Source organism: Hyperolius riggenbachi, chromosome 4 (genome assembly GCF_040937935.1).
Source record: "Hyperolius riggenbachi isolate aHypRig1 chromosome 4, aHypRig1.pri, whole genome shotgun sequence".
Classification (NCBI taxonomy): Eukaryota; Metazoa; Chordata; class Amphibia; order Anura; family Hyperoliidae; genus Hyperolius; species Hyperolius riggenbachi.
In genome coordinates, this window is record NC_090649.1 from 65,520,089 (window position 1) to 65,547,840 (window position 27,752).

General features: G+C 40.7%; 1 protein-coding gene across 1 annotated transcript in view; it reads left to right on the top strand.

The window, feature by feature from the left end:
• LOC137571260 (cytochrome P450 2K6-like) overlaps positions 1-27,752 on the top strand; it is a 42,907-nt gene that overhangs the window by 9,272 nt on the left and 5,883 nt on the right. Inside the window, exons 2-7 of the mRNA XM_068280137.1 lie at positions 5,360-5,522; positions 11,094-11,243; positions 14,041-14,201; positions 17,202-17,378; positions 21,018-21,159; positions 25,647-25,831. Coding sequence (XP_068136238.1) covers positions 5,360-5,522; positions 11,094-11,243; positions 14,041-14,201; positions 17,202-17,378; positions 21,018-21,159; positions 25,647-25,831 — 978 coding nt within the window. The remainder of the gene's footprint in view (positions 1-5,359; positions 5,523-11,093; positions 11,244-14,040; positions 14,202-17,201; positions 17,379-21,017; positions 21,160-25,646; positions 25,832-27,752) is intronic.

The window sequence follows — 27,752 nt, forward strand, 5'->3', positions numbered from 1 at the left end:
TACTCTAAAAGATTAGCCACAACATGACTTCCTTTAAGGGAAAAAATTAAAACTCCATTCAAATTTATGGAAAGCTTTAAAGAAACTGAAGTTTAACTAGGTTTCACTCTTACTGAAGGCACTGAAAGGGTTAAGCCTCAATGTTTACTCTATGGAGCTTTGCCTTGGCAGGGCTCTCCTGCAGTATATTCACAGTTGCTGAATAGAGCTAATTAGGCAGGTTGATCTGTCTAAACAAATTCAGAACTCAGAGAAGTGATTTTTTTCAACAACTATATGGGGAATGAAGACAGCTTCAGGCCTGATTTAAGCTTATATAAATGCAACAGGACCTGATTTTCAATATTAGTAACAAGATTCCTCTCTATACTGAATCTAAAACTTAACTTTTAATGTAGAAATCTAAAAACTCGAACCATTTTACTGACTGACATACAAATATTACACTTGCGAGTATTTGCTAGGCCAGCACCGTCGGCATATAATAGGACAACCTAGATTATCCAAGGCTCATAGCAATACTGATAATTATAAAATCACACAACCCCCACCATACAACCCGACATGTTTCACTTCTAACTGAAGCTTTTTCAAGGGACAAGTGCTAAAAACGTGCAAATAGTGATAAGGTGCAATAGTACATTATAGAACAAGTATACATATTTAGCCTATAGGCCTAAGTCATAATGACAGTCAAACGAGTATGATGGCTGACACAGGCTTATATACCCTCCAAGGGGTTGTCCTTCCCCTAACACTCCCCTTAGTCACTTCCTCCATCCAGGGCCAGCTCTCTATTGGTTTGCCGTAGTGTCACTGATAGAGTCCACCAATTGAAGCCCAGCAGATATAGTGCCATGTAATGTAAAAAGACCCTTTATGGTGTAATAGTATTCCCCAAAATAAATATAGATGTACCTCTACCTTCAAACCATCAGAGAAGTGCATATTGAGGGCGCTTCTGGCACAGCCGCGTCCTAGCGCGGCATAAAACGCCAGGTCTCGTCAATCGGGCCTCCTGATTGGTTGCCCAAGTCCCCCACACGTCATCCTGGTCTAGCCAATCCGGTGTGATGACATCAGCAGAAGACGTCGCCAGGGCACTTCCGTATAATGCGGCGTGGAGCGCAAACGTCACACTCCTACGCCCATTGGTAAACTACAGTTTATGCGGAGATACGATAGGCCAGACAGACGTTGTCATAGCAACCCTTCAACACACAGCCCCACCAGAAGAGTATGTATACAGTTAACACCCCACTAAAGCGCCACCTTGTAAGTTTAAATGGCGCTCCGTGGGGAATGTAATCTTAATGGCAAAGTATATAAATATCGCCACATAGACTACATGTATATAATGATACACACGTGGAGGAAGATTTTAGGAAAAAATACAGCGGTAAATAGACCATAAAGATTTCTTCACGTATTAAAGAAAACCAAGTCAAATGTTAATCTGGTATACATATGGAAGGTAAGTATTGTGAGTCATAGAATTACATTACATAGGCGACAGGGTCTGATCTCAGAGACCCACGGGAGGGGGAGGGGGGGCACAGAAGTGCGGGATATAGAATGGAAACAGAACAGGAATATTCATAAGGAGTAACCAACCAACCAGAAAACTACTTGGAGGAAAACATGAAAAATGCAGGGGAAACCACAGGTAACTATTTACACCATAACTCATAGAAAGGGTGAGAAGGTAAAGCCCTCATTAAGACCATCCGGGCTAAGGGTACCCAGTCTATATATCCATCTGGATTCGAGTTGTCTGAGCTTCTGATCAAGGTTACCCCCCCGAGGGCCCAGATGCCACTGCTGGATCACCCAGTATCTGAATGTATCTATATCACCCCCATGCATTTCATTAAAATGGCGCGCCACAGAAGTATTCCTCTTGTGCTTTATGTCCCCCAGATGTTCAAGGATCCTTGTCTTTACTGCCCTTGTAGTTTCTCCAATGTACATTAAGGGACATGAGCATTGGATAGCATAAATTACCCCCTCCGAATCACAGTTATAGAAGTCAAATAGAACAAATATCCGACCATTCTTTGGTGCAATAAAATCACTACATATCAGAACTTGAGGGCAGGTTTTACACTTCCCACATCTATGCATCCCATTGAGTCTATGGTCTAGCCAAGTCTTTTTCTTAAAGTTCACTGCTTGATTTATTGATTTTGCCGGTAGAAACGAATGCACTAGAGCATCACCCAGATTTTTCCCCCTCCTATACGTAATCTGTGGTCTAGGGGGAATATATTTTCTCAAATCTCTGTCCAATTGAAGTGTGGGCCAGTGGGTATCAATGATCTTCTTGATCATTGGTGACTGCTTCGTGTAGGTGCTGATAATCCTCATTACATCTGAATTTGAGTTAGATTTTTTCCTCGGACATAATAGCTCTGTTCTTTCTGTAGACCTTGCTTTTATTTCTGCATCCATAAGAACTCTTTGGGGATACCCCCGATCACTAAATCTTTTATGTAGATTCTTACATTCTTTATCGAATGCTATGGGGTCAGAGCAATTTCTCCACGCCCGGAGAAACTGCCCCTTCGGAATCCCCCATTTTAATGGGTCTGGATGGTGGCTCTCCCATGCCAGCAGGGAATTCGTCGAAGTAGATTTACGAAAAATACTCGTGTCGAGGCCCCCTTCCTTGTTCTTTACAATATGCACATCCAAAAAGTCAACTGAAGTAGAGCTAATCTCGTGGGTGAAGAACATGCCTATATGGTTTTTGTTCAATTCACCCACGAAGTCCAGGAACATTTCCCTGGGGCCGTTCCACAAAACGAACAAGTCGTCTATGAAACGGCCCCAGAATAAAATGTGTGATGCATACACCACCAAATCCTCACCAAAAACGGTCACATCCTCCCACCAACCTAGGAAGAGGTTGGCATATGAGGGGGCACACGCCATCCCCATAGCACAACCCCTTTCCTGTAGAAAAATTTGGTCCTGGAAGAGAAAATAATTATTGGTAAGTATGTATCTCAAAAGGTCGAGGAGAAATAAAGAATGTTCCCTGACGTAAATACTGCGGGACTTCAGAAAATAATCAACTGCATCAATCCCTAAGTTGTGTTGAATATTATTGTACAGGGATTCTACATCCAATGATGCCAACCATGTATCAGCTGTAATTTTGATGTCCTGTAACTTATTAAGAAGATCCATTGTATCTCTCAGATAGGAAGGGAGACTTTCCACAAAGGGTCTAAGGAAAAAATCCACGTATCTACTAGCATTTTCAGTTAAGCTGTTATTTCCTGCCACAATAGGTCTACCCGGTGGAGACAATAAATCTTTGTGGACCTTTGGAAGTGCGTAAAATACAGGGACCGTAGGATGTCGCGTATTGATGCGTTCAAAGTCCCCCCTATCAAGGACTCCTTTGTCACGTGCATTTTTCAAAAAAGCCTCAAATTCAGTTTGAAATTTCATCGTTGGATTTTGCCTCAATTTTCGATATTGTTTGTCATCCATAAGGAGCCTATTGCACATCTCTACATAGCCTGCTATTGTCATGACCACAATATTCCCACCCTTGTCAGATTTTTTTATTATAAGGTCCCTATTACTTGATAAATCTTCCAGGGCTTTTTTCTCGCTAACAGTAAGATTATTAATAGCGTTTTTGTCCTTGCTCCCCCTCTTTGCTAGATCCTCAAGTTCCTTAGTGACCACATCCACAAAGGTTTGTATAGATGAATATTGACTAATAGATGGGCAAAATTTACTTTTTGCTTGTAGGTTGCTGACTGGCGTGCATGTCCGTATTTCTCCTGATGTATTTTCTTCAAGGAGGTCATTGAGATTCGCTAGGGCTTCTTCATCTCTCCTAAATTCACTTCTACTCTGTGCACTTGGTGTATTCATAAACTTCTGAATTGCTAATTTCCTGGCAAATAAATTGATGTCCTTGACAGCCTCAAATAAATCAAACTGTAAAGATGGCACAAAAGAAAGGCCCTTTGATAAAACCTTCAGTTCGGTCTCGTTTAAGGTATAGTCGGTTAAATTAATAATTTTCATCATATCAGAGGTGACCGTATCTGTCACCATTCCTCCTCCCTTTGTTTCCAATAACGGGGCTTGTACCCCCACTTTTCCCTGTTGCGTAGATCCCTTGGGGTGCCTACTGGTTTCGGTTTCTGGCCTCTTGGTTTCCCCCTCCCCTTTGGTTTCCTGGGGACTTTGTTTATATCCCCTGATTCTGATTCAGAGTTGTGTTCACTGTCTGACTCTGTGTTAATGTCAGTTTCTGTATCTGTTTGTCCAGAAGCTGGTTGTGGTGTGGGTTTTTTAGGGATACGGCCCCAATCATACACTTTATTGTATTTAAAATCCTTGCAATCTCGAGTATATTTCTTGTGTTTTTTACTCTTAATTGATTCTTTATGGTTGTGAACTTTATTCTGTAGCTTTTCTTCAAGTTCTTTATAGGCAGTATGCAATTTAAAATTTAAAACCCTCTTATGTTCTTCTGCCAACTTTTTATTTATTTTTTCCAATTCCTTCAACTCAAAGTCTCTTAGAAATGCCATTAGTTCAAGACTCTGCTTTGTCTTTAATTTATTCCACCCATCCATAAATTCACTATTTTCCGTATGTTTATGAAGGGTAACCAAATTCCTAAGACCTCGCACCGTTATCTTCTCCTTTAAGTAAGTATTAAAGCTAGTTATTTCCCACCAGCTCCTATTATGCTCTTTATAAACATTAAATATAGTTTTGAACACCTCATTAATTTCTGAATCAGGGGTAACGGTAGCTTGGGGGGTGGCCTGATCAGGCTCCTTCAACGAAAAAACCTGTTTCGCTTCAGCAATTAAACTATCAACATCAGGGATAGAATCTAGAAAGCCTGCCATCTTTACTAACGTAAATAGATTCAAGCTTGTTTGCTATGATCCACTGTTAGTTTAAGAAGAAGGTACAGCCTTTGGGGCAGCTGATGGGTGATTGCGTCTCTGGAAATCTTTCCAGATTACCATTAAATACTGTGTAGATGGTGCATGTAATATCTAAAACAGGTCAGCTGCAGCTAAAGCAACCATAAGTTAATTTTCCCCTTTGACTAACATGACGAGGTGTTTTTTTGTTTTTTTTTCGTCATTGGCGGCCAATGGTAGGTACAGCCATGATAAGAAACCAATGTGCATGGCAGAATAAGAGTTCTACACATCCAGGGATGGAGTTGTCCTTATTGGATGTGGTATGGAGTTCAACAGTATGACAGAAAGCTCTGGTTAAAAGGATTTGAGGTGGACTCTGTAACTAAAATATTTCTTTAATCCAAAAGAATACCTTGAAATAAACCCATGATCTTGTTCAATTGCAGCTTGCTAAGAAGTATGGCACAGTGTACTCACTGCGGATAGGAACTGAGAAGATAGTCGTCCTCTGTGGGTACGAGACGGTAAAAGACGCTCTGATAAATCATGCTGAGGCGTTCTCAGGAAGACAGTTGTTTCCACTAGTGAAAGATATTGCCAAGGGACATGGTAATAACAACTGCCTAATATTTAGTGGATCCTTTCTTATGGTTTTTGTGTGTAACAAGATCATCAAAAATATGTAAAAATAAATAAATAAATGAAAAATTAGATTTAAAAAAAATTCAATCAGTATAGCAGAAGGCAAACCTGTGGGTGGCATGAAGATTCCCATGGAAATGTACTTGCCCATGATACCTGCTTAACAATACAATAACTACAACACCATTGTTAGATTAAGGTCGCAGCCAATGTTATTGGGGTTTTAAATTTCTAAGTCTTTGTTATCTTTACTTTACACAATAACCAAAACATCTTTATTCAGGAATACAACTTTAAGTAAACTGGAAAATTGCAATAATGACCAGGATGCCTTACTGGTAACTCCAAATGAACCAACCATACCTGGGTGCCATTTCCACCAGGCAGCCTAGCACCTAGGCTGGCCCTACCCCCACCACCGCGGCCTTTTCAATGGCTGAGTGCAGACTGGAATTGAAAATGTCTAAACCTATGCTAGATACAGTGGTGTGAAAAACTATTTGCCCCCTTCCTGATTTCTTATTCTTTTGCATGTTTGTCACACTTAAATGTTTCTCCTCATCAAAAACCGTTAACTATTAGTCAAAGATAACATCATTGAACACAAAATGCAGTTTTAAATGATGGTTTTTATTATTTATTGAGAAAAAAAACTCAAAACCTACATGGCCCTGTGTGAAAAAGAAATTGCCCCCTGAACCTAATAACTGGTTGGGCCACCCTTAGCAGCAATAACTGCAATCAAGCGTTTGCGACAACTTGCAACAAGTCTTTTACAGCGCTCTGGAGGAATTTTGGCCCACTCATCTTTGCAGAATTGTTGTAATTCAGCTTTATTTGAGGGTTTTCTAGCATGAACCGCCTTTTTAAGGTCATGCCACAACATCTCAATAGGATTCAGGTCAGAACTTTGACTAGGCCACTCCAAAGTCTTCATTTTGTTTTTCTTCAGCCATTCAGAGGTGGATTTGCTGGTGTGTTTTGGGTCATTGTCCTGCTGCAGCACCCAAGATTGCTTCAGCTTGAGTTGACGAACAGATGGCTGGACATTCTCCTTCAGGATTTTTTGGTAGAATTCATGGTTCCATCTATCACAGAAAGCCTTCCAGGTCCTAAAGCAGCAAAACAACCCCAGACCATCACAATACCACCACCATATTTTACTGTTGGTATGATGTTCTTTTGCTGAAATGTTGTGTTTCTTCTACGCCAGATGTAACGGGACACGCACCTTCCAAAAAGTTCAACTTCGTCGGTCCACAAGGTATTTTCCCCAAAGTCTTGGCAATCATTGAGATGTTTTTAAGCAAAATTGAGACGAGCCTTAATGTTCTTTTTGCTTAAAAGTGGTTTGCGCCTTGGATATCTGCCAGGCAGGCCGTTTTTGCCCAGTCTCTTTCCTATGGTGGAGTCGTGAACACTGACCTTAATTGAGGCAAGTGAGGCCTGCAGTTCTTTAGATGTTGTCCTGGGGTCTTTTGTGACCTCTCGGATGAGTTTTCTCTGCGCTCTTGGGGTAATTTTGGTCTGCCGGCCACTCCTGGGAAGGTTCATCACTGTTCCATGTTTTTGCCATTTGTGGATAATGGCTCTCCCTGTGGTTTGCTGGAGTCCCAAAGCTTTAGAAATGGCTTTATAACCTTTACCAGACTGATAGATCTCAATTACAGTACTTTTGTTCTCATTTGTTCCTGAATTTCTTTGGATCTTGGCATGTCTAGCTTTTGAGGTGCTTTTGGTGTACTACTCTTTGTCAGATAGCTCCTATGTAAGTGATTTCTTGATTGAAACAGGTGTGGCAGTAATCAGGCCTGGGGGTGACTACAGAAATTGAACTCAGGTGTGATAAACCACAGTTAAGTTATTTTTTAACAAAGGGGGCAATCACTTTTTCACACAGGGCCATGTAGATTTGGAGTTTTTTTTCTCACTAAATAATAAAAATCGTCATTTAAAACTGCATTTTGTGATCAATTATGTTATCTTTGACTAATAGGTAACGGTTTTTGATGAGCAGAAACATTTAAGTGTGACAAACATGCAAAAGAATAACAAATCAGGAAGGGGCAAATAGTTTTTCACACCACTGTAAATGAACCTGATCATTTCTAAACAGGCCCGGTTCCCCTCCTTCCAATTCAACATGGCGAAATGAAAACCCCCCTACCGTAGGAAGTAATTTTGACAAAGACCGATTACCGTATTTTTCAGACTATAAGATGCACTTTTTCTCCCCCAAACATGGGGGGTGGGATTCAGTGCGTCTTATAGTCCGAATGTATGCTACCCCCTTCCTCCACAACCAAACTGAAGCTTACATGTCCAGGGCCTGCCTAATCCTCTGCTCTTCCAGAAAATGAGCGGCAGCTGCTCCTAGTCTCCTGCAGCTTGCCACTCTCCCAGCATCTGACATCAGCGTTCCCCCCGCACAGCAGGCGTGATCGCCCATGAACGGCGGACATCGGCGCTCCAATCACCATGCGGTTGATATCGGGGCTCCTCGCCCCCTCATGGCAGACATCGGCGCTCCTCTCTCCTCACAGTTGGCATGATGCTCATCCACCCGCGCGCCTGACACCGGGGCTCCTCCCCCTCATGGCAGACATCGGCGCTCCTCTCCCCTCATGATGGGCATCGGTGCTCCTCCCCCCGCACGGTGGACATCGGCGCTCCTCTCCCTTCTCGCACTGTGGACATCTGCCAGCTCTGAACCTCCTCCTGCGTGATGCCGGAAATGGATGCGGCGGGAGATCGGGCTGGATATGCGGCGGCAGTACTGATTTGGTACAGTAACGCAGCCCTGGCCATCAAAAACAGGCAACTTAAATCCGTTAGAAAATCCTTCAGTGATTAGCTGGCTGCTCATTTGATCTGGGTAAATGTTTAGCCACGGGACCGTTTTTTTAAGGCACACTGGCATCTAGGCTTTTATGAAAAAGCTCCTTCGTACTGTTTTGTGATTGCATCCCAACCCTCTTAAAACAGCGGGATATAGGGTGCAAGCCGCCACAGAAATTACATTCATGCCTATAATGGCAGTTCTGAAGGAACTTGCATGTACCTTCATTGAAGGCAAAACATAAACCCTTTTTCACTGTTAAGCCAGACTGACCAACTGACGGCTGTGCTTGTTTTTTCGTTCTCTGAGGAAGCATGAGACTTATCCACAAACCCAAGTCTTTTGCTCCCCATGACAGGGAGGGATGCACGGCCATTCTTTGACTAAATGATTCGTTGTATTGGAACCATGCTATGCTTCAAAGCTGTCTGTAAGCCTCGCTAATCACATCCAGATATTGAAATAATCCTGTACACAGTTCTGGCTTTCTTTCGCCCCCCAGCAAACTTGCAAATATACAATACGCCTGACGCCAGTAATTAAATGTACGCAGTACAGGACGCCGCCTATCCTCCTCACCATCTTTCTTGTCCTTAACAGTAAATTCTTTGTAAAACAGAAGCAGAGACAATAAATCAATATACTCCCCTTTTCATATTTTCTCTGTCACTGATGCACTCAAATGAAAGCCAAGGGGGGATAACACACAAGGCAAAGCCTCTTTGTAATGAGACTCACACCAGATTTCAAAACTGGTACTGAAGTACTCTGCTTCACTTGAGCAACAGGAGCAACTATATTCGCCCACGCTGCTGCTGGTGATGTTTGAACAACCACACTTGCATTCACAGCCTCCAGAATAGCAGCTTCATTAACAGAATAATTAGCATTAACTGAAACATTCTGCTGCAATTGCACAGACTTAACTAAAGAATCAATAATAGCAGACATCCAAACGGTTGTTAATAGTAAATAAACTGCGCTGACCAGACAACTCACCCTGGAGCGCTGGTGCTCTAATGTCCTCTGCCTCTCCACCAAGGTTGCCCTGACTAGGACCCGCTTGTGGCTCCAAAACGGCCAAGGGTGCAGGCCTGCCCGACTGCGCAGTCTGAAACCGTCCCTTCTTGTTACCGGGCCGGCTGCTGGCTGCCCTAAGTGACTTCTCCAGAGGGGAAGAGCGCCTCTTAGCTTTCCTGCCCCTCTTACCAGACCCGCCCCCGGCTGGAGTGGTCACCCCCTCCTCCTCGGCAAACTCCGGCAAGCCCCGCTGACTCAGTCCTGACTCAAATAGGAAGTGACTGCAGTGTGACCCTCACTGATAAGAAATTCCCCTTTTTATCTCTTTCTTGCACTCAGAAGCTATTTTCTGCTAGGAAAGTTTTTTATAGTTGGAATTTCTTATCAGTGAGGGTCACACTGTAGTCACTTCCTGTCTGAGTCAGGACTGTGTCAGCCACTTACATGCCTGATATTTAACTCTTTCAGGCAGAGAAAGAAAAAAAAGGAACACAGCATAGTTATTTCTGTGATAGGCACTGTAAATGCACATGTCTATCTCATCATGTCACATGTCACTTCGGGGGTATCCTGTAAGTCTGAGGGGTAATTAGAGTAGCAAAAAAGGACAACCCAGCTTTCCCTGCAACTTCCTTTTTGCATACCAAATTTTGTGTGTACCAAATAAGAGTCAGGTAAACTGGGGAGTGATTATTTATCAACAAGTAAAGTAATTGTCTGGTTTGCATCCTTACTACTTGCTTACCAGATAAAAATAAAGAATTGATTCTTGATTTTATGCCCGGCAGTTACACTTTAAAAAATTATAATGGGCTTGATTCACTAAACCGTGATAACTCATATCACAGCCGTTTTCACGTGCATTTTCGAGTTTTCGGGTGATTGCGAATTTGCGCACGCAATTGCGTGTTTTCGTGTGCAAACGCGCATTTGCACGCACAAACGATATCGTTTCCACGCGCAAACCAAAATACAGTATCGCTTGCACATGAAAATTCGCGGTTGCATGCGAAGAAACGCATTTGTGTGCGCAAATTTGCAATCGCGCAAAAATGCGCACGAAAACAGCCGCGATATGAGTTATCATGGTTTAGTGAATCAAGCCCAATATGTGAGTTTTGGTATTTAATAACGTTTACAGATGTTTCTGATGTTGTGTAGCTAAATTTATTGACGTAAACCCATCTATCTATCTTTTTACCTTACCTATTTTTTTTCAATATTATTTTGAGTATTTCCATGCTAGCTGGGGTCTAAAACATTTTTTTGATATGGTGAGAAAAATGAATTGAATAAGGGCCTAGGTGTTGACTGAAGTCCTACATTCATCACAATGTGCCTCATATTTCTTCCAAAATCACACTGGCAAGAATTCTCAACAGTGGATATGTTTACACCTGAGCCAGGACTCAATCACATCAGTTTATGGAAGAACTTGCAACTCTGAAAGGACCACGCCAGTGAAAAAAGAAAGCAGTTGCTGTAAAATCTGACAGAACAGACAAGTTTGGGGTATTCTCAGGGTTTGCTTTAGCAATGGCTACATCTTCGTGTCTTCTTATACTGAAAATGCAATACCATCTAGCTGTGGTGTAGGCCTCCTGCCTTTTAGTCCTATGTGTCATGAAGACGTTTTTTTTTCCCAAACCATATAACTTTACCACCATTCCCTTCCTCAGGACTTATTTTCTCCAATGGTGATAACTGGAAAGTGATGAGAAGATTCACTCTATCAACTCTACGAGATTTTGGGATGGGGAAGAAGACCATTGAAGACAAGATCCAAGAGGAATGTGTTTTTTTAGTGAAGAAGGTCAAATCTTTCAAAGGTTGTGCTGTTGAACCTTAAAAGCTGGTTCATGTATACCCCATTCCTGCACATTTTAATATAGCAGACAGCTTGTAAATTGAGACGATATAAGCGCTGATCGAAGCTGAAATAGCAGCCAAAAGTTTTCCAATCCACAGTGAACTATAACCACCATAGTATATAATCTTCGACGCTGTATCTTTAAGAATCCAACCTCTGTGTAGCCTGCAATCACCCAGTGCTCAGCAATAGGGAAAGGTGGCCACTACTACAGGTATATAAAACCACAATCAGGCTAGTTGCGTCACACGGGGGTAACATTTATTAAAGTTCTAAAAAACAATAACATTAGATCTCACATTGTGGGTCCATGCTCACTGGACCCTGTTGGATCAAAATGCTGATATGGTATTGTACAACTTCCCAAATAAAGTGCACCTTCTAATCACCATTACAGCCATCAATACATCTAGAGATAGCCTGTTCTCCTTTGACCGTCATCAGGAGATCGAGAGAATGAGCTAAACGTGTAAATATATAATGTGTAATGTGCAGCCGCAGTCAGATTTCATTGAAAATCATTGTTGGAGGTCAGTGGCGTAGCTAAGGAGCTGTGGGCCCCGATGCAAGTTTTACAATGGGGCCCCCCAAGCACTCTATACATAACAATTGTTATGGCGCACCAAAACTGGCCAATGGCAACTACAGTGTCAGAGGAGCAAGAAGGGACTAGGGAACAGTTTGTTAATGATTACCACTGATCAAAGAAAGTATCTATAGAAGTGAATATATCTAGCACAGGATCAATAGAGAGCTAATACTGTAGTTGAGGGAGGGCCCTTCGGGGCCCCTCTGGTCCAAGGGCCCCAATGCGGTCGCTACCTCTGCAACCCCTATTGCTACGCCCCTGTTGGAGGCTGATTGGGCTAGCCGCATCACCTGAACGCATCATCCTCCCTACCTATGTAAAGGCCCCACTGTAAGGGTTATTAAACAAAGTGCATACAAGAATGTTGCATCAACCAGATTTTCAGCCGATAAACTGGTGCTTTATTGCATCCTTTACAAGAAAGGCTTCACAGAACAAATGGATACAATATTTCAGTGTCCATTGTCAAGTTTATTGGCTGAAAATCTGGTTGCAGCAACCTTCTTTGATACAGAGTGGAATACAGGTCATGCATTCCTTTAACTGGTTGACTGCCAGCAGATGGCCTGGACCTCCACAAGTTGCTTTTCTACTGATGGTTAATAAACATATTGCTAAACTAGTCATCATTATCCCAGCTGAGCATTAACTGGTATTTTTTTTCTGCTATTAGATAGCTTTAAAGTCAGGCATGCTCGAATGCACCCAAATTCGATTCAAGTACATTCGAATTCGGGTCCGGGGGCAAATTTGGATTCGAATTCGATCGCGACCATCGAATTCGATTCGAATTCGGTTCGTGATTGGTAACTAAATTCGAGAAAAATTCGTGTTCGCGAATTCGGGTGGGTTTTTTTTTTTTCTAAGGGAAACCACATTTAAATAGGTGTAATTTAATAAAAAAAATTAATTCCTCCTCCCGAGGAGGAGGATCTTGTCTTCCAGGGATTTGCAGGATGTCAAAAGCACGCTCACATACATTGGTCAGGAATCGAACCTAGGTCGCCACTATGCCACCAACACTACAGGCTGAAGCCAGCCTAGCTGGCCTGGGAAGGATGAAAAGCTAGGTGGCCATGCAATTCCTGCTTACCTAAAGCTTGTTTGTGTCTTACAACACATTGGCTTAAGACTTTACCAAATCCAATGCCCCAAAATGGGGAAGCTTCTCTGTTTGCTGTTTTTTGTTTTTGTTTTGTTTTTTAAGTGTGGTGTCACAGTTCACTCATCTCTTCAAATACAAGAAAGGCCCAGGAGTAGTCTCAGCTACCGTAATATCTATGTTACGGCAGGGCCCTTATTATTATTATTTTATTAGTATTATTTAGTATTTATATAGCGCCGACATATTACGCAGCGCTGTACAGTGTATATATATATATCTTGTCACTAACTGTCCCTCAAAGGAGCTCACAATCTAATCCCTACCATTGCCATATGTCTATATTATGTAGTGTAAGTACTGTAGTCTAGGGCCAATTTTTTAGGGGGAGCCAATTAACTTATCTGTATGTTTTTGGAATGTGGGAGGAAACCGGAGTGCCCGGAGGAAACCCACGCAGACACGGAGAGAACATACAAACTCTTTGCAGATAGTGCCCTGGCCGGGATTCGAACCAGGGACCCAGCGCTGCAAGGCGAGAGAGCTAACCACTACGCCACCATGCTGCCCGTGCTTATTACACTTTCTCTTACAGGGCTATGGAAACCGTTTTGCCCATGCGATAAAGCGAGGTGCAAAAATGAAATCATGCCTAGCAGAGGTTGGTTTCGATCCATCAACCTCTGGGTGTTTTTTTTCCACAAATAGTGAAAAAAGTCTGCTGAGCATGCTATGAAATTGATGGGAACAAAAAATTCTGTGCCAAATTTTAAAGTGAAATTATAATTGAGTGCGAACATATTTTCATAAATTCTCACTATCACAAATATCACAATCTTATGGTTAGTGTGAAAGTACAGTATATTTGCAATTATTTGTATGTTTGCAGTTTTGCTACACAAACTCAGAATCCACAAATTTCTTAATTTGCTCATAATTTCTTCTGAGATTTCATAATTCAGAAATTCTAACAAGCCCTTCAGGTGAGTCCACCATTTTAGAGCTTAAATATTCATAGTTTAATCAAATGCTGGTCTACATTCAGCACTCTCTTTTTTCCTGCAGGAGAAGCATTTGATGACACAATGATTATAAATGCTGCAGCAGCCAACATCATTGTTTCCATATTGCTGAGCAATCGATTTGATTACGAAGATCCAAAAATTCTGAGGCTCTTGGAAATAATTAATGAAAGCATCCGTATTACTGGTAGCCCAACAGCACTGGTGAGTCACAAAATTCTGTTCCCAGACGTAACTCCAGTACGCTGTTTAAACACCTATAAAAAAAGCTTGCAAAGGGGTTGATTCACAAAGCTTGCTTATTTTTCACCTTAACTGTAAGGAAAGATAAATAAGGAGAGATTAACAGATAAAGGCCTTAATTCAACTAACTTTTTCTCCTGCCCTTTTTCCAAGGAGATCATTTTTCAGATTCTCTTTGAAATAACTCTCAGCACTTTGCATTTAAAAAAGTGCTAAAAAGTAGGTGAAAAAGTACTGTCAAAATTATTTTATGTATTTTCTTGGTTGCTGGTGGATTCAAAGACATTTTATTGTCAAGTTGTGAACATATCACCTAGAAAAATACTCAGGAGAAAAAGTGAATTGCATATGAGCTTCTTTGAAGAGAGATAAATCATGGGTTAAGTCAAATTAGGAGAGATATAGGCCCATATGCAATTAACTTTTTCACCTGAGTTATCTCCTAGGAGATCCTTTTATCTTCTCTTTAAACTAATTTTTCAGCATTCTACAATTGAAAAAGTACCCAAAAGTTGGTGAAAAAGTACTACCAAATGTATTTTGAGTATTTTCTTGCTTGTCAGTAGCTTAAAAAGCACTTTTTGACACGTTGTGAAAATATCACCTAGGAGAAAACTCAGGAGAAAAAGTGAATTGCGTATGGGCCATAAACCATGAGTCAGTTGAGGATAAAATAAATCATAAGTTGGGTTTCATAAGGGGCCATAAACCATATGCAATTCAATTCTTCTCTTCAGTTATCTCCTAGTTGATAATTTTGACAGGTACTTTTTTGGTAAAAAAAATAACTCTAAGAGAAAACGTAGGGGGAAAAGTGAATTGAATAAGGGCCAAGGAGAGATAAATTATGAGTCATTTAAAGAGAGATTAAGGCCCATATGCAATTAACTTTTTCTCTTGAGTTTTCTCCTAGGAGATATTTTTTCATCTTCAATTTAAAGTAACTTTTTAGCTCATTGCAATAGAAAAAGTACCAAAATGTAGGTGGAAAAGTGCAGTCAAAATTATGTTGAGCATTTTTTTACTTGCTGGTAGTTTAAAAGGCATTTTATTAACAAGTCATGAAAATGTCACCTAGGAGAAAATTTGGGTGAAAAAGTGAATTGCATATGGCCCTAATTGTGAGTTACTAAGTAAAGTGAAAAAAATCAACAAAAAGATTTTTGAATCAGCCCTGAAGTCTGATATAAGAGTTTGATATACAGTATATTCAAGCATCCATTTCCCAGATCATTTTTATTTTTAAATATATTGCTTTCTCTTATAATTTTCCTTGAATACCACGCAGATCAGATATTAGTTGGTATTATTTCTGCTTTTACACCCGAGCCTTATTCAATTAAAGTGATCAGCTAACAGTAGTCTAAAGTATGCAAATACATTGACACAAATGATACAATTAGGAAAAACATACTGTATTATCTTGCCTGTCCATACAATCTCACTAATATTATCAATGCGAAGGTTTGGATGTTTGGATGTTTGCTACTCAATCATGTAACAATGGCTAAACGGATTTCAATGAAATTTGGCACACACACAGTACATTACCTGAAATAACATATAGGAAACTTTGTATCCACATAACCAAAAAGTGGGTGGAGACATATACAAATTTCACTAGGAAAATGTACACTGCAGCTATTCTTACACTGTTAATGGTAGGGTTCTCAAATTTTATACATTTGAGAACCCTACCAGCCACTTTTCTGAATATTAATCCAAGTCACCCAGTGATAAACTGGGTGTTTAGCACTCAAAGCTTTAGGTTTATCACTGTATACAGCACTTGCTAAGCCAACAGCACTGGAGCAAGTCTGTCAGTAAGCAGCCAGCCACACAAGCAAGGACAATCTGTCTCATCGTGCTAGCCCTCCTTATTACACAGGGGGGCTGGCCAGGGTTCCCTTCTGTGATTGGGTGCTAGGGCTTAGTCTGGGAGCCCTCTGATTGGCTCAATGACGTTGGGGGGGGGGGGCCTGGCCAGAGTCCCCTTCTGTGATTGGTTGCTAGGGCTTCTTCTAGGAGCCCTCTGAGTGGCTCAATGACATCATCTCCTTAGTTACAGTACCTGGATATCCGCCTATCCGCCGGTTATCCACGGGTATTTAGATTACGCGGCCAGATATCCGCATAGAGATATCTGGATTTGGGCCCAGGTATCCGGAATCCGGATCCGACCGGATAGCGAAAAAATGATCATATACCCGGGGTACCCGGGTATCAGGGATCCGGATGAGCATCCCTGGTGCCAAACCACTTAATCCTTGACATGTTTCTTGCAAGCGGCAAACAAGCGCCCCCCCCCCCCCCACCACCACACACACACACACACACACACACACACACACACACACACACACACACACACACACACACACACACACACACACACACACACACCAGAGCTCAAGTAGGAATGTACTGTGGTACCTGGAGGCCTTCTTTATTTATTTTTTTATAAATTAACTTTCCCTGCCTGTGTATGTGAAGTCTGTAGAGCACCCCCCCCCCCCAATCCCCATTAACTGAGACAAGACCCAGAACATCTGAGAACTGATCCTGACATATATTGAATGTTCAGTCACTAACCATATCCTTCCCCTGAATATACAATCAGTACCTGTTTGGATCAACTCTTATATTCAACCTTTAACCACATTATGCTGCAGTGCTAATAAAATATTTCTTATTGCTTGCAAAAGCACACAAATACAGGTGTGTTTGTTTTGTTTGCTTGGGTATAATTATTGAGTATTATTAGTTAGTCAGGTTGATGAGCTTCCAGAGTGGTCATATGAATGTTATCATCTGCTGTTCTACAACTAACTCCTTTCAATCTACCAGCATGCATTGTATTTGCCTATGCTGGGCACATGGTCCTTTCAGTGCATGAGCACACTATAAGGATAACTTGATATTATTGCTGTTTACAATCTGCCTCTGCTATCCCCATACCAGCTGTACAATGCATTCCCATCTCTGGTCAAATGGTTTCCTGGAGGACACAAGACCACAATGAGTAATGCAGAAGAAATGTTCTCCTTTGTCCGGGAGACCTTCACCAATCAAAGGAAGGAATTGGATGTCAATGACCAGAGGAACCTTATTGATGCTTTCCTGGTGAAACAGCAAGAGGTGAAATATTACAAAAAATTGCATGTGCATAACCATTCATATGCCTTGGATTCTACCATTTGTTATTTGAGTAGAGTGACTCCCATCTCAATAACAGCTTAGCCATGCACGCCAGCTTTCCCAGTGATGACTCACTGTGTAGCATTTGTAGAGGTTTAAAGGAGATCTCTGCAAACACTAGAATAATCACAGTAGATCAGTGTAATGCAGCTTGTAAAAATTCCTCAAATACATAACAAATATGTTATTTTTTTATTTTTAACTTAGAAAAAGTGGAGACATACTTTAAATTAAAACTCCAGATGAAAATTGCCATTAGTCTATGTGAAATACTCTCATAAATGATATTGAAGGTGCCTCTACCAATTAACACAGAACCTCAAGCCTCACATGTTGCAAAAAATATATTTTGTCAATGTCACAATATCCAGGTTTTCATGAAAATGAGAACTTTCTTGAAAATAAGTTTTCTTCTACCCATTGACTTCAGTACATTTGGCAAAAAATATTTTTGCCATCTGTACAAAAATGTTCTTTTGCAAGAATTATGGCAAAGCAAAGATGGCCATCATCATCTATATAAAAAAAAATAATAATAATCATCATCATCGTCATCATCACTAATCACTTGTGACTATTGTGACAGCCACGTCTCTCACTTGACAGTTTCTAGTTGAATGTTCCAAGATGGCAATTAGAAAGAAAAGTAGGATCCTAGCCAGACATCTCACAGTGCACCTACTATGGACAAGCTGTTCTTATAATTTAGAAGGGCTACCTTAACCTAATGGGGACCGACGTAGTTTGAATCTACATCCAGCAGGTGGTGCTTCCACTCTGACTGGACATAGATTCAACATCCGAGAAAATGAAGTGTTCCACCGCGGTCGTGCGCACCCAAGAGTGGAAATTAAGCTGCCATGTGACAGCTGATATCTCCTCACAGTGATCAGAAGCTATTGCGTATGGCTTCTGATCACGTGATCACTATGATCTACAGCAGATCATAGTGATCACTAGTAAGAGCTGCGGCGGTAGAGAAAGAAGAGGATGCACCCATCTTTCTGCCATTCCCTCAGCGATTGGAGCTCCCCTCCGCTCTGGCCAGCATCCCCGCTTACTCTGACGGCAGTGCCGGGTCCCTGCTTGATGACGTCATCAAGCCGCGACCCGGAACTGAGCGGCAGTACGAGCGGAGGTGCCGGCAAGAGTGGAGGGGTCCACTGCAGCTCATTGCTGGAGTCTGGGAGGCAAGTAAAAGCTGCTGGCTACAGGGGGGGGGGGCATCTGGCTACAGGGGGGACACACAGCCCAGCATGCCACACATGGGATCCGGCTGCCTGACCCCCCCAAACACGCCCCTCGCATGCAAATTCGCCTGGTCCTTAAGGGGGGTTAGACAGCCGGTCCCAAAAGGGTTACATTTTACTTTAACATCAGGGTGAACTCCCACCACTCAATGGGCTTGATTCATGAAGCCGTGTGAGCTCTATGGCAGCAGCGTGACCTAAATTCAGCGAGGCACACTGCGTGTGGTCCAGCAGCATAGCGTGCCTTCCTTAGTTATGTGTACTGCTTGCATTAACAATGCGCATTCCTTAAAATGCTGGCCGCTGCTGTGAAGTATTGTGACCACGATACTTTACTAGCACAGCCGCTACTATGTTATTTAACATAGTTGCTATGTAATAACTATGGTAATTAACACAATATCAGCAGCACCCGGTATTGAAAGGAACATGTGGTGCCAATGTAAGCAGTGCATAACTAAGGAAGGCTTGGACTATAGCTGCGCGGCTTCATGAATGAACCCCAATGGCCCTTATCCAATTCACTTTTTCTTCTAAGTTTTCTCCTAGGAGAAAACTTTTCATCTTCTGTTTAAAATAGCGTTTCAGCACTCTGCAATTGAAAGAGTACCAAAAAGTAGGTACAAAGGTACTGTCAAGCTTAAAAGGCATTTTATTGATAAGATGTAAAAGTATCACCAAGCAGGAAAGTTAGGAGAAAAAGTGAATCGGATCGGGCCAATTAGATGTAAACATTTTACTGATTGGAGTGTGATGCTACTAGATTAGTGATGTTGTACCAGAAAACAAAAAAAAACACTGATTTCAAACTGCATTTATTTTCCAACGCCCCATGAATCAACATTACTCCTAAAAAGGTCTACAAGTTAAAAATAAATGATCTGGCCCATTAACAATTAACATTTTATCTTGCATTTTCTCCTAGGAGTTATTTGTTCAACTTCTTTTTTAAATAAAAAATGTACCACAAAGTAGATAAAATAGTACTTAAAAAAATATTTTTTGAGTATTGTCTTGTTTGCTGGTGGTTTAAAGGGCATTTTATTACAAAAGTTGATTGCATGTGGGTTCCCCTGTGTGTGCTAACATAAATAGAAAGCCATTGTGAATAAATGAAAATATTAATTTATTTATACTTTTGTAATCATCAAAACAATAATGAAACAATAAATATTAAAACAGTGATGATCAATATATATATATATATATATATATATATATATATATATATATATATATATATATATATATATATATTTATTACAAAAGTCAAAATAGAAACAAATTTTAAAAGTTAATGAAAAAAAATGTCAGTAGTCCAAGATCTTAGAAACATTAGTAGATAAGTAAAACAAACAAAGATAAATTGCATGCACACCAGTTTAATAACAATTTAATAAGACATGTTTGTGTTCTCTATGGTATGGTTGGCATTTTGCGAACATTGTGAAGGCCATACTTTTATTTAGATACTCAAAGCCACTGTCACTTCAGCAAATTTGTAGGAGAGAGCCATTGCTGGCCACTAACTAGTTATATCTGTTAACCTGAAAAACAAACCAACTTGATGATGTGAGAGGGAGATTGAACGTATTACTGCACTTGCAGAATATTGAACATTCATATAGCAAGCTTGCATCAGGCATGTTAATGGAAAGTAATGCTGTAAACCAGTCAAGCATTGTGCTGTCTAGGGAGCTGATTGTACTGTACATTTATTAGGGGCATATCGCACAAGGTACTGAGTAGCACTACTTCTGGTCTGCATAGTATAGCTATAGATCTTATTTTAGTTGTAGTTGCAGCATTTGGGACTAACAATTGGACAGCACTGCTGCTTGTCTGCATACTACAGCTCTAATTACGTTTTTATCATCACAACCAATTAATCATCATTACAACCATTGCTATGTACTTTTAATCGTATTCTATATTTTCAATAGCAGTATTTAAAACCATTCAATGAGTAGCATCATTGCTTGTCCACATTATAGAGACCTAAATACTTTTAATCATCCATTATCCAATTTACTGTATTTCTTTGTGCTGTGGGACTCATTCTAACATATTTGCAATTTCAGTATAAAGACTAGGCACAGATCAATATTGCTGCCTGTTGTCAGCAAAGTATAATTCTCACTATGTTTGAATATGTATCATCATAATCAATTAATTTGTGTTCTAGGGAATATTCAACTACATATACATTAGCAGTTAGTAAGCTAATATGCTAATAAATTAGTTGTCAACAATTTATTCAGCTTAATTAGAGCCATAACAATGATCATGAAAACTACAAAATCTTGAAACTCTGCTTGATACCATTTAGGAGAAGCCTAATCCTGACTTATATTTCACCAATGATAACCTTACAGTGCTGGTGGCTGACCTCTTTGCTGCTGGAATGGAGACCACTTCCACCACCCTCCGCTGGGGCATTCTGCTGATGATGAAATATCCTGATGTTCAAAGTAAGCTGCAAGTTCCTTAAAGTGTACCTGAACTAAAACAAAGAATACAAATATAGATACTTACCTCAGTAGTGGAAAACCTCCTGGCAGTCAAGAAGCTTCCCCAATCCTCTCACCTTGAACATTGCAGCACCGAGTCCTTCTAAACATATTCAAAAATAACTTGTCAAATATGCTTCTCATGGCCATGCTCCCGCCATGTGTGAGCTTATCCCCACTGGGTGTGTGTGAGGTCCGGACATGCTTTCTTCTCCGTGCATGAGTGCTTTGTTTTACTGGGAATGTGCAGAATTTACTCATGCATGCCCAATACAGATAAGTTCCTACATGGATAGGAGAGGGAACAGAAGAAGAAAATTGACCTGTGCAGCAACCAAGGATTGGAAGAAGATGTAAAAAGCCTCTGGACCCTACAGAGGCTTCCCAATACTGAGGTAAGTATCCTGTCACATCTGTACCCCTCATGTTATTTAGCAACAACTGAATTTTTCTGTTTTATATGTAATGGCAACTTGAAGATGCTGAAACATTAGACGAGCTAAAGTTCTTAAGTAAGTTGAAAAAAGTACAAAGAAACACATGAGTTTTATCAAGTGATGGCTGAGAGGTCCATTTAATCTGCCACTTTTATGCTTAAAGGGGTTATTCTGTGAATGAGAAAAAAAATAAAAAGTGGTTTATGCATAAACTATTAAACATCCTTCTAAAGTAGTGTAAAAAGTTTTTTTTTTTTTTTTAAAAAGAATGGTTTCATCAATATAACATGTATTGTAAATATAATAATAATAATAATAATAATAATAATCCGAACATTTGTATAGCGCTTTTCTCCTGTCGGACTCAAAGCGCTCAAGAGCTGCAGCCACTGGGACGCGCTCAGGAGGCCACCCTGCAGTGTTAGGGAGTCTTGCCTTGAACTCCTTACTGAATAGGTACTTGACCTAGCCAGGATTCGAACCCTGGTCTCCCATGTCAAAGGCGGAACCCTTAACCAGTACACTATCCAGCCACTAATAGTGAGGTATGAAGTACTGGGAGGCTAATCCATTTGTTAGGGGTGTTTTTTGTACTTTCTTTTACAACCATAACTGCTGCCTACATAGTTTTCAGTGGTATAACCCACTTCTAGCAGGAATCGCCGTTATAACCCTAATAGCTGAGCTCTGCTGAGCTGCTGATTATGTGTTTACATTATTGCTAGGCAACCAGACCCCGTGCAGAGACTTGTTTTGTGAAAAGAGTCATCAGCTGCAGGGAGAATCAGTCCCATCTACACCATATGATTCTTTGTCAGATTCGATTCAATTCGATTCGATTCATTGATTTGATTCAATCTGACATGTCCAATTCATGATTTGATTCAACTTAAATCAAACTGAATCGAATCATGAATCGGACATTGCAGATTAAATCAAATCATATCAATGAATCGAATCAAATTGGATCGAATCTGACAAAGAATCATATGGTGTAGATGGGACTGATTCTCCCTGCAGCTTATGACTCTTCACAAACGAGTCTCTGCACCTGGGGTCTGGTTGCCTAGCAACAATGTAAACACATATTTAGCAGCTCAGCTGAGCTCAGCTATTAGGGTTATAAAGGCGATTCCTGCTAGAAGTGGGTTATACCACTGAAAACTATGTAGGCAGCAGTTATGGTTGTGAAAAAAAAGTAAAAAAAACACCACCCCTAACAAATGGATTAGCCTCCCAGCCGTCATCCGTCACTATTTACAATACATGTTATATTAATGAAAACATTAATTTAAAAAAAAAAAACTTTTTACACTATTTTACAAGGATGTTTAATAGTTTATGCATAAACCACTTTTTATTTTTTTCCTCATTCGTGAAAGACCTCCTTTAAAGCAAATCTGGGAGATAATTAAGTCAAAAATGTAGATACTTACATCGCGAGAGGGAAGTCTTCCAGCACTGAGACCTCCGAAGTTCCACAGAGCTTGCCCGCACAGCACAGGCAGCTTGCATCTGCCCAATAGCCTGGAGCCACTGTTAAGGCTCAGTGAAAAAATCTAAGCCTGTTCAGGTTCGTACTAGTGAGCGCCTGCACAAAGTTTGGAGGGGTCTCATCTCTGAAATGGTGAGGAGGAGGCAACAGGGGAAGCGTTTTTAATGCTGAAACCAGGATAATTAATATAAAATCGGTATCATAGATTTTGTATTACATTCAAATTGTATGGCTCCTCCTTTATTGTTAAAGAGATCCTGTAACAAAAAAGTTCCCCTGTGGGGTACTCACCTCGGGAGGGGGAAGCCTCAGGGTAGCTGTAGGCAATCCAGCGCTGGCTCCCCCGAAGTGTCAGGCAATCCTCCCTCAACAAGCCTGACAAGCGCTGATAAGCGCTGATTTATTTACCTTTCCTGGCTCCAGCAGGGGCGCTGTTGTGGCTTTCCGCACGGAGGTAGGCAGAAATAGCCGATCTCTGTCGGGTCCACTCTACTGCGCAGGCACAGAAGACTTGCACCTGCGCAGTAGAGCAGGCCAACAGCGATCGGCTATTTCCGCCTATCTTAGAGTGGCGAGCCAATACTGTGCCTGCCCTGGAGCGGAGAAGGTAAATATTTACATCCCCACTGTCTGGGGAGCTTTATCGCTGCCTCCGTGGGACTGAGGAGGACGTGGTAAGCCTCAATAGGATCCGAAGGCTTCCCCCACCCGAGGTGAGTACCCCCCAGGGGAGGTTTTTTTTCGCTACAGGTTTTCTTTAAACCACTTATTTAGAATTTTTTTTTTTTTGAGAATAGCTTACAAACGTGCCCAAAATAAATTATTCTAAATCAAAGCCCCAGTCTATTTTCCTGGATTTATAGTAAATTTTCATGTGTAATGCAACGGCTAAAGAGAAATTTTCTTTGGGACAGCCCGTGGATTTAATGGCTGCCAGCACTGCAGCTACAATTCAACAGAATTTCAGGTAGCCCTGATCCATGCGTTATTAACCCTCTCCACAACATCTTCAGTGAGTCCATAAAACTGCCATGTAATTCTGTACTGCTTACAATAAGAAGCAATTTCTTGCTCACTCTGCTCTTATTTAATGGACAACTGAAGTAAGAAGAATATGGAGGCTGCCATATTTATTTCATTTTAAACAATACCAGTTATCTGGCAGTCATGCCGATTTATTTGGCTGCAGTAGTGTCTGAGTCACACTAGAAACAAGCATGCAGCTAATCTCGTCAGATCTGACAATAATGTCAGAAACACCTGATCTGCTGCATGCTTGTTCAGGGTCTATGGCTAAAAGCATTAGAGAATAGAGATGATCCAAACAGTTCACCGGCGAGCTGTAATCTGTAAACATCGGCTGCTCACCTTCACAGTGAATAGCATACATTTGGCATGTTCGATTCACCCCCTATACATCATCATTGAGCTAAGCTTTGACCCCTTACCTCACAGTGAGCAGACACATGGCAGCCAATCAGCTAGCACCCCCTCTTGGATTCCCCCCCCCCCATCAAAAAGCAGTCGTGGTGACCATATTGGATCAATTCTCTGAAGAGTGGGCAAAACTGTACCCGGTTGTGTCTAAAAAGAGGGCAAAGGCAGTAACTGTTAAACTTACCCAGATATTTAGCTTTTGCTGCAAGCACGCCACTCTGCACTTCATCCTCCTGATACTTCCTGTTTTACAGGCAGAACCAGGGTCAATAGTAGACAAAAGTCATTTTTTCAGAAGGGCCTTATAGTTTTTGGGAACATTGATTTTAAAAGTTCAAATGAAAAAAAAAAAGTATCCCTATAAATTTACATTTTGCTGCAGTACACTAATTTCCAAGTTTTTGTATACTTTTGATTTTATTACATTTTATGTGTAGGTAGAAAAAAACAAAGTCTTGTAAAACTAATACCTTTTAATGGCTAACTGATAAAGTTAAATAATGCAAGCTTTCTGGGATCTAGTCCCCTTCTTCAGGCATATTTCCAGATGTTAGCTGTAATAAAACACAGATGCAGGGAAATAGCAAACGTGAAGATGGCAATTTCTTTATAAAACATTTTTACTTTGAACATTCCTCTGATGTTTAACATATTACTACACCTGACCCTAGCTTCAGTTTGCAGGGGGTGGGGCGGCTATGCTTCAGCTTTCCCCAGGGCCCCTTAAACCAGCCCTGCTTAGGTGAGAGACATATGAAGGCTGACATTTATTTTATTCTAAATAATGCATATTGCCTGGCTCTTTTGCTTATCCACTGCCAAGATTAGCAGGACTGCCAGGTAACTGATACTGTTTAAAAGGAAATAAATATATCAGCCTTCATTTTTCTTTCACCTCAGGTTACTTTCAGGTATTTTTTTTTTAATTGCATTCTTAAGTCAACTTGCAGCTAGCTAGGACTGCATAAAACTTTTATTGCAACAATGGCAACAAACATATATACATCAAAAATATAAATTTAGAAAAGTAAAATGTCTATTAGTGTTCATTTTTTGTGTTGAAAATGTGTTGAATACAGGTAAAGTGCAAGATGAAATAGAAAAAGTGATTGGCCCATCTGAGCCAAAGGCTTTGCACCGCAAGGACATGCCCTATACGGAGGCTGTTATTAGTGAGATTCAAAGATTTGGAAATATTGTTCCGACCAATCTCCCTCATTGTACTACTCGGGATGTCCACTTTCAGGGTTATTTTATTCCAAAGGTAAACTGCCATTATTCCATGGTTAATGGAGTCAAATAAATTTATTTTCACTGACAGGTGTTTTTTTTTTTTTTTTTATATATATACTGTATAGTGATAATTGTAATCTGCTAATTACGATTTCAAAAAATGTCACATCATTTTCGCAATTATGATTGTAATGGGAAGATTGTAATGACAAAAAAGCATGCAAAATTTTGAGTAATTACGGCCATAAACATTTTTTTTTGTAATTACGATTGTTTTCATAATTACATTGTTTTCATAAATATTCATAATTATGAGAATTTTTGGGACAATTTTTTGTGTGTAAAACATGTACTTTTTGTAATTACACAACATTAATCAATTACAAATAAAACTCAAAATTACAATTCAAAGCAACTCAAAATTACCAAATAAGAATTTTCTGTTAATTATGTATTATGATGTCATGTCGTTATTGCAAATTTTGTACCATATGTTTGTCAGGTACCAATGCAACCATATTTTCTACATTGCAGACTGGTGATTGGACATTTCTAGGGATGGAAATATGTTAATCCAGTATATGCCATGTGCTTGTTTTCCTGGGTTCCGTTCCCATCTTCTGCAAATTGTAATACACTCCTTAACTCATTTTTTCCTTTTTTTTCTGAGTTTTCTCACACAAGTTATTTTTACAACTTATCTGTAAAATATTTTTTTTTTTATGTACAAAAATAGCTTATAACACAAAATCCTAAATTAACTTAAGTTTGATATTACTTTGTTATCTACTATTTAATATGTTATAACCTGAAACTGAAAGTATTTTCACATAAGATAAGAACATATTTTATTGTTATTGAATCAGGAGTAGAATATCTGTGAAGGTTCTAATTTATCCAGGTCTGATATATCCACAAACACTGGCGTAACAATAGGAGATGCGACCCCTGCCATCACGGGGGGGGGGGGGGCCTAGGGACCGCTCAGGGACTTTTGGGGGCAGGAGGGGTCGCAGCATAAGAGGAGAGTGTGGCAGATCGGTGGGAAGGGGGGAAATCCCCCCCCTCCCTCACCTGGGCTCTCCTCTCAGCTCTCCCCCTCCTGCTATCATTGGTGGTTTTCGTGGCAGCAGCGGCGGTGGTGGCAGGATGACTCATTACCTCCTTCTCGCTGGAGGACTTCCGTTCTCTAAGTGCTTCATGCAACTTCCTGTGTAAACAGGAAGTTGCACTTAGAGAACGGAAGTCCTACAGCGAGAAGGAGGTAATGAGTCATCCTGCCGCCACCGCCGCTGCTGCCACGAACACCACCAATGATAGCAGGAGGGGGAGAGCTGAGAGGAGAGCCCAGGTGAGGGAGGGGGGATTTCCCCCCTCCCCACCGATCTGCCACACTCTCCTCTTATGCTGCAACCCCTTCTGCCCCCCAAAAGTCCCTGAGCGGGCCCTGGGAGGGGGGGGCGGATTATTTTTTTTGCAGGAGGGCCCGGGGATTTCTAGGTACGCCCCTGTCCACAAATATATATGTGTTAGAAAGTGCTCCATAATAGAGTATACATGCATATCAAACATTGTGATTGCGTTTAAATACTTATTTAGAGTTCTTTATACAGGCTTTTCCTTTGTTTAAATCTCAAAACTCACTGTAATTGATTAACTATGGTAAATTTGAGCACCCCCAGATGCAATCTAAAATACCCTCTGGCATATGCAAACCATGAGAACCTAGGAACCAGATTGCAGTGATTTTTGAATAAAGACAGCAGAAGAGGCTTAAAGGATACCCGAGGTGACATGTGACACGATGAGATAGACATGTGTACATACAGTGCCTAGCGCACAAATAACTAGGCTGTGTCCTTTTTTTTATTTCTCTGCCTGAAAGAATTAAACATTAGGAGTCAGGACTGGGTCAAACTACAATGTGACCCTCACTGATAAGAAATTACAAC